A 7,500-nucleotide genomic window follows, 5' to 3' on the forward strand; every position below is an offset into this window, starting at 1 on the left:
CTTAGACCTTGAAAACACTGACTTCGAAAACGTAGTCTATCTATTACTCGAAAAACCTCAAGGCTCTTGGTGCTTCTCCCGTGTAAACAATTCTCTTCGTGTTTTTCACTAGAGACATGCGACATTTCCGGTTTGCATTTACATTGAAATTTGTCAACAAATTAAAATTGTCACAATAGTATTCTGAAGGTGGTTGTAGGTGGTTTTAGGTCATTCTTTGTTTTAGTATTTACGCAGACTAGCAACTCTATTTTTAATTGTACCGGTAAATATCCAGTCAATTTTTCATCGACTTTCTGAAAATTTCAGCTCTCCACATATAGTTGCAATATGTACGGCTTTTTCATTTTTCCCCTCGCTTCTCTTTCGAAAAGTGGATGAACAAGGAAATTTTTACGGAAAATCTCTTGATGCGGGAGGTATTTTATTTCGGTCATTTGGCGCGAAACTTGGATGGGTTTCCTATGTCAACATATGGGAATTCGCACCTTTTGCTTTAAATAAAATCGGCGTGCTTCGCAGATGACTCAAACTGTTGAACGGTGATCTTAAAGATCGCTAACGCTGTGAAAAATTATTAAGGAGATGGATCAAGATCTTCATGAGCTATACGCGCACGAGATCCTTTACTTTGACTGCCAGATAGAGAAAAGATTGTGAGGAATACCTTAGTGCGCTGGAAAGAAACTACGAAAAGCAGAAAGTCTTTATTCGTAAACTGTTCTATGATAATTTGTGATCGTGCCTTTGATAAAGTGTTCCATTAACTGGGAATCAAACTTGTTTGTGCTGAAAAGGAGCCAGAAGTTATCAGACAGTGTATTAAATTTGGTAAACAGCAACACCAAAAGTTAAACGCTTTCTAAACAGCTTGAATTACTGAAATTTAAGGTTTGATTAAGTATTAACTAATTAAAACATGAAATAAATTAATTATAAATTATTAATCGCTTGGTTGATTAATCAATTCATTAATTAGGTAATTAATTAGTTTTTGGGCAACCAACCTGGAGGGCTGGGCATCCTAGCTGGAATGGTTGGGAGCCAGAAGGGCTCCCTGAAAACTTTCTTAGAGCACAGCCTTGATGTTGTTCGTGTCACAAAGGAAATAAGCGTTTTTCAGAGCTGATATTTTTTGGCACAGAACTCCATGTCATCCCCGTGCGACGTTGAACAAGAAGGACGAAAAATGTCCGAACAGATCAGAACAGTAGAGGACAAAGGTTAGACTTCTTTACCTTTATTGACTCAAGACACAACAGCCGTTACTGTGTTTTCAATGGCTGTACTTAGTATAAATCAGATTGTTTTGTTTTGTTTCATTAGGAGTGGAAGATATGGACTGTGATAAAGAACTTCCTGGTAAAATTATATGGTTACTCATGCCTTTGAAATTTTTCAAAAATTGTAGGGTAAGGATAACACCTGGTGAGATGGGAAATCTTAAGGTTGCATAAAAAAGGAGAAGAGGATTTTTTTCTTTTCTTTTTTTGAAATAAGTTCACTGCCCCTTAATTCGTGTTCTCTGCGGTCTCCAAAGATCTAACCATCGCTGATGCATCTTGATAAAGGTTCCGACAAAAGCCAAAAAATAATGGAGATAACTCGTGTTCCTCCCCAAATCAGACCCTTTAATACTCTTACTTTCACATGATTATTTAGACCTGCTCGACCAAAAGTGAGAAAGTTCAAAATCCTCATGGTTATGCTTCTAATAACTTAACTATCGTACACTTGTTCTGCACCAGTTTCAGTACCATTGCTAGTTCACCCCTTTTTCATCCAATAGATCAGTCTCAACAGGATGGAGAAGAGGTCATCAAAGTAAAATGTCCTTGTGGCAACGACGAGGTATTTTCAATGCCTGGACACTTATTTTACGTAACGTTTATTTGATTTGATTTTTGATGAATAATGCTATGTTAAATATATCTTACAAGATGTCATTTTACTATAATAATAGCGACTATCACCCTTTTAGATTCTTTGCGGAAGTCATCATTCACGGCCGGACAAGCATAAGAACAATAGCTGCAATTATTGAGAAATTATACTGTGAATTATTCTTTAGCTATTTATGTATTTTTTTGTTTAGTTGGTAGGACGTTTAGTAATCTGTACTAGTGTTGACCTTGCCTCCCTTAGGACGAGGGCTTAATGATACTATGTGGAGTTTGTAATAACTGGCAGCACGCGGTCTGTTTCGGCGTCTTGAAACAAGAGGAAGCTCCAGAATTTCATGTGTGCGTGGATTGCCCGAAGGTAGTTTTGCTTTGAATTTCTTGAGAACTCGTCTCGTTAATTCATCAGCTCATACGTATGTACCTGAAGATACTCTGTTTGTCCTTTCTTTTTAGGGTGCATACAGTGGGAAGTGTACAGATTCTTCACTGGTTAACCTTAACACCGTAGCTTTACAGGTACCATTGAAATCATAGTTAAAAGAAATTGATCAACTGAATGGTTTTCAGACTTCACTTCAGACATCCAACCGGCCCGTATGTGTTTAGTGTAGCTTGAACGTCTTTACGGCACTAATTCTAACGAAATTTTATTTTATCTACAAAATGATTCCTTAATGATTTAATGCGTTTGTTAAGTAACTACCTAAAGTATACATACTGTTGCTTCTATATCGTTTCTTATTTCTTGTTAGGCTACGTGTCTTTGGCGCAAAACGTTACTTGCTTGTAGCGAGTTGAACAGGGTACTACCCAACACTTTGGCTCGTCACCTCAGTATGTATATTTTTTCCAATTGACTGTGACCATATAAATGATTGCGGCAGTCTCACATGCATGTTCTATACTTTTGTTCAGAGTTAGAGATGAGCATCGCCCAAGGTCTAGTCAAACGTTTGGAGAAAGAAGGATTCATAAGAAGTACTTTAAAAGGAAAGAGGTAACTTTGTCAAGAAAGTTATGGTTAATGTAGTTATGATAGATAAATCCAGGATTATTGAACAGGTTGTGGATTTATTTTCTAGGCTTGGAAAAATTGTTAACAAGAAAAAACTGCAGGCGGAGGGTTTCGGGAAGTATTTCAATAAAAGAAGTGGAAAGTTGGGAATTGATGTTGACCTTTCAGACAAGGTTGTCCCTGATGGGAATAAGTCAGTGGACGGGGTACGTTATATGATATATAACAGTAATCTTGGTGTGAATATCACGGATACCTTTCACTTAATCAATATGTCCGGAAAATTCATCCAGTTAGTGGTCTGCTTGTCACATGCAAACACCCAATTTGTGCCCAAAATGGAGGTAACTAGCATGTAATGCATCCTTAGAAGTACTTGTGCAAACCTCATGAAAGTTTAGGATTTTACCGTCACCTGGCCCATAGCTTGATAAGTAGAAAACCAGTTGGCTTTCTACATAGCATGAAATTTTTCCGTAACGTGCTCTGATGGATAATACCCCGACTTTTGTTCATACTTGTCAGCTTTTTCTTGCTTATTTATTGTACATTTAAAATAGTTCCCGTTCTTTTTCAACTTAAGGTGGAGGCAATAGTTCAGAGATGTTCAAAGATGGATGTATCAGGAACGGTAGAAACCATTAAGAAAAAAGTAATTGTTTAGAGTGATTTTAAAAATAATTCCAGAGCTAAATTTGAAATTCTTGTGCTAGAGGGTATAACAATGTTAGTCTTGATCAACTGCTCAAGTACCTATAGAGAAGTGTTCAGTTCTAGTTTGCTAACAAGTACTTCAAGTACCAAAAAACTATCTATCTATCTATGAGACCGGGAAAGAAAGCCACTGTGTTTGTAGCACAATTAATCCAAGAGGGTCGTTTAATTTTTTCTTTGTTTTGACTGTCTTCTGCTGCTTTTTACGACCACATTGCCGACATTGTCCAAAAGCTACGAACCTTGTGAGTCCGCTCCACGTACCTTTTTTCTTGCGCGGGATCAAAGCAAACCCGCTCGGGTAGCCAATCAGAACACAGGATTCGCTTCTTCATGCCCGTGGGCGCTGCCAGCAGTATAATAAGTATATGTTATTCTCACGTGTATTTTCATACCTTAGATGTGCAACAAACAGGGAAAACTAAAAAGGGCAGTTTCTCTTAAAGATGAGGTGAGTAAGCATCAAAGCAAAATACCCCGTCAGACAAAATAGTTTTCGTTGCCCTAGCTTTAGTTAACATTTTACCAAGTTATTTTTCTTTTTTCATTTCTGTAGACAACGGAATTTGACATTTCCAACAGTCAAGAACAATGTTTTGAAGACCGTCCTCAATCAAAGAGAAAGAAAGCTAGTGTAGCTAAGAGTGCAATCTTGGTTTGATTTCAAAAGAGGAAACAGTGAATCAGTTTTCGTATTTTGTTGCCTGAGCTCAGTTGCGATAATCAATTTAAATCCACCATGGTATATTCCAATTCTGCTCCTTTCTGCGAATTAATGCTAATGAGATGTATTTCACGTTAAACATCAGAAGAATAATAACGACAAAGTTTAAAATAGCAGATTTTTTTTCATGTAGTTTAGAATTGGAATCTGATCTCGCTGTCAGTGTTTAAATAAAAGTTATTTGAAATCTTTATTTTTAAAACTTACTTTAGTGTGCGAACAAGTAGTGATTTTGAAAAGCACTTAACAAAAAAATCGCCATAAAACATTTCTTGAAATCATTTTAAGATTAAAAAATTGCTAAACGACGACGACGTTTCGACGTTGGCTAAACGTCATTATCAAGTCAAAATATGTTTGTGAGTTCCAGTCTATAAATACTTTAAAAAAAACAATAGCTGATTAAAAGCTGTAAAGTGAGAAAAAGATGATTAAAATATTAAAAAAAAAGTTTCGCACGTATGGAGTCCGTCTGGATATTTAAATTAGGCTTAAGACTCTTGATGAAGAGAATTTCAAATACTAAACAATCAAATTTGCCCTGGCACTATCTTAAAACTGTGAATTGGTTTTCTTTCAAGAGGTTGTTGTTTCCGTGAGTTTCTAAGAAATGTCTACCGATTGCCGAATTTTTGTGCTCAGCAATGCGTTGATGAAGGTGTCGGGCTGTGTATCCGACATAATTTGCATCGCACAAATCACATGAATAAACAACACACTGCTTATTAACAATTGACGGCTTAATTTCTTTGGGTTTAAGATCTTGCCCCAATTTCTTGCTCACGAAAACTGGCTGCAAAGTGGGGCCAATCTTATAGCTAAGATAACGTAACTGCTTCCGAACCGCATTAGCGGTCACTTGATCTTTAAATGGAAGACTAATTCTTACAATGCTACTTTCGTCATTGTTTCTTTCTGCTTTGTTCGCTGAAGTGTTTGGAAAAAGAAAACTGTTGATAGCAGAATCAATAAGATTCATCGGATAGTCAAGGCGACTAAACATAAAACGCAACTTGGCACATTCTGCATTGAAAGCCTCTGTTGAAGACAAGGCATAGGCACTATGTATCATTGTCTTTAATAAAGAGTCTATAACGTTTATTAGTGTGTCTTTGGAAGTGCAGGAGCAAACCAGTGTATGTTGGTTTTCTGTTAACTTGAGTTTCAAGTTTAGTTCCGTTCTTGACGATTTCAATGCCGATGAAAGGGATCTTGTTATCCACAGGGAGCTCCATCGTAAACGTTAGACTGGGGTGTAGGCCATTCAGGATACTAAGAAACTTAGCAGCAGCATCAGCACTCGGCATTCTAGCCAGGGCATCATCAACGTACCTCTTGTATAACTGGGGCATCAAGCCGTCTCCTGTAAGCTTTTCTTCAAGATGACATGAAGACATTGGCCATTAGAGGACCAAGGGCGAGCCCATAGCCACACCATCTGTCTGTTGGTGAAGTTGACCATTGAACTAGAAAAGCTGATTGGTTGTGGCAATTTCGAGTAGTCTAGCAAGCTGATCCTGTTGCAGATTAAGGCCATAGGTTTTGTTAAACCAGTCGTCAGTAAAGGCTTTGTTGACTAAGATTTTGATAGTCTTATCCAAAGGCACATTGGTAAAAAGAGCTGTGACGTCGTAAGAGACCAGTATGTCATCTTTATTCATAGTATGAGTACGAATCTCATCAGCGAACGTAAAGGCACCAATGATTGTATACTCATTTAGAGAGAGTAGCTTCAGTTTTTATTCAAGCCATTTAGCAAGATTGTAGTTGTAAGTTCCGGTTGCTGATAAAATAGGCCTCATACTTAGTGTGGCTTTATGAGTCTTGGGTAAGCCAAAAAGATGAGCGACCCTGGAACTCTTAGGAGAAAGTGAATTGACAATTTCTTCAGGCAGAATTTGATGTAAAATTTCGTGCAGCTCTTTCTCTTTCAGAACGAGCGGGTGGAAATGTTTGGGTGGTCGTCCACGCACAAGTTAGGTCGATTGTCATCAACTTGTGTAAATTTAGAGGTGTTATCAAATGATGCAGCGCTTAGTAGGCGGATGTCGGGTTTGTCCATTACTACAACCCCAGAACCTTTATCGGGCTTGTTATAACGATGTCGTCACGTTTCTTTAAGCGATTGAGAGTTTTTACAAGAGCCTCAGGTGGATTAGGGCTTGTACGCTGAATGTAGTTCAAAGCGATTGAAAGTAACGTTGAGCTAGCCAGTTCCTTTTCATCTGCGTCTTCCAATAATGGCTCTATTCTCCAATACACCTTTCAAAGCTGGCTTGAATTTCAATAGGTGAAACTTTTTGAAGTACAGAAAACTTCAATCCTCTGCAAAGGATAAGTTTTTCGAAGAACGAAAGACGGTATGAAGACATGTTATTTATGTGCTCGTTAACATCAAACTTCTTTGAAATCAAGCGTGAGATCTTGTTGACATGACATTTCATCATTTCGATGTACTGATTATTATGTAGAATACTTAGCGTCCGCACAATGGTGACAAAGCGAAGCAAGGAGCATTCCTCCTTGACATCCTTGTAAGCTTTTGGACTTCTTCTCTAAGATGCTTGAGCTGAGTGAGTTTGGATCTCAATTCCTCCTCCATGACCGCCTTTTGGTAGTTTTCTGAGGACTTCTTCCATTTACGTGTTTTACTACGTTCAACTTGTGCGAAAGCTGGTGTAACACCAAAGTTCAAACATAATCGTAAAAATTCAATGGCACCTTCACATTTAGTGAGACGCTTGCTACACTTCAAGACTTCTGAAAAAAATGTAGTTGATTATCGCGTTTGAGAGTATACGAACAAGAAGTGATTTTGAAAAGCATTTAACATTAAAAAAACTGCGATAAAACATTTCTTAAAATCATTTTAAGATTAAAAAGTTGCTAAGTATTTATAGACTGGGACTCGCAAACATATTTTGACTTGATAATTAACAATTATTCCACGAGCGCGCGTTCGATATGAGATGATAGTCATCTCATATCCAAAAAGTACGAGTGGAATAATTTTATTTAAAAACGTCCCCAAGATATTAGACAAATCTTCTCGACTTTATTTTGTAAGAAGAAACCGGATGTTACAATGTACAGATATTAGATTATGCTATATTGGCTCATATACCATAATAGCTAAGCTAATA

At 37.4% G+C, this 7,500-nt stretch overlaps 1 protein-coding gene and 1 pseudogene across 2 annotated transcripts in view; one reads left to right on the forward strand and one right to left on the reverse strand.

Annotated features, from left to right (window-relative positions):
• Positions 1-5,091, forward strand: part of LOC111329952 (uncharacterized) — a 6,065-nt gene extending 974 nt beyond the window's left edge. Inside the window, exons 2-12 of one of the 2 annotated variants that reach the window (XM_022934716.2) lie at positions 1,145-1,223; positions 1,327-1,362; positions 1,790-1,851; positions 2,146-2,262; positions 2,358-2,420; positions 2,657-2,738; positions 2,820-2,901; positions 2,987-3,125; positions 3,503-3,571; positions 4,034-4,084; positions 4,190-5,091. In XM_022934716.2, the coding sequence (XP_022790451.1) occupies positions 1,151-1,223; positions 1,327-1,362; positions 1,790-1,851; positions 2,146-2,262; positions 2,358-2,420; positions 2,657-2,738; positions 2,820-2,901; positions 2,987-3,125; positions 3,503-3,571; positions 4,034-4,084; positions 4,190-4,294 (879 nt within the window). In that variant the 5' untranslated portion in view covers positions 1,145-1,150 and the 3' untranslated portion in view covers positions 4,295-5,091. Of the gene's footprint in view, positions 1-1,144; positions 1,224-1,303; positions 1,363-1,789; positions 1,852-2,145; positions 2,263-2,357; positions 2,421-2,656; positions 2,739-2,819; positions 2,902-2,986; positions 3,126-3,502; positions 3,572-4,033; positions 4,085-4,189 lie in introns of both variants that reach the window. The other variant, XM_088736472.1, reaches the window with a different exon arrangement.
• LOC148722248 (uncharacterized) lies at positions 4,905-6,159 on the reverse strand (annotated as a pseudogene).
• Between the last annotated feature and the right edge of the window lie 1,341 nt (positions 6,160-7,500).

This window comes from Stylophora pistillata, chromosome 10, assembly GCF_964205215.1.
Source record: "Stylophora pistillata chromosome 10, jaStyPist1.2, whole genome shotgun sequence".
NCBI lineage: Eukaryota > Metazoa > Cnidaria > Anthozoa > Scleractinia > Pocilloporidae > Stylophora > Stylophora pistillata.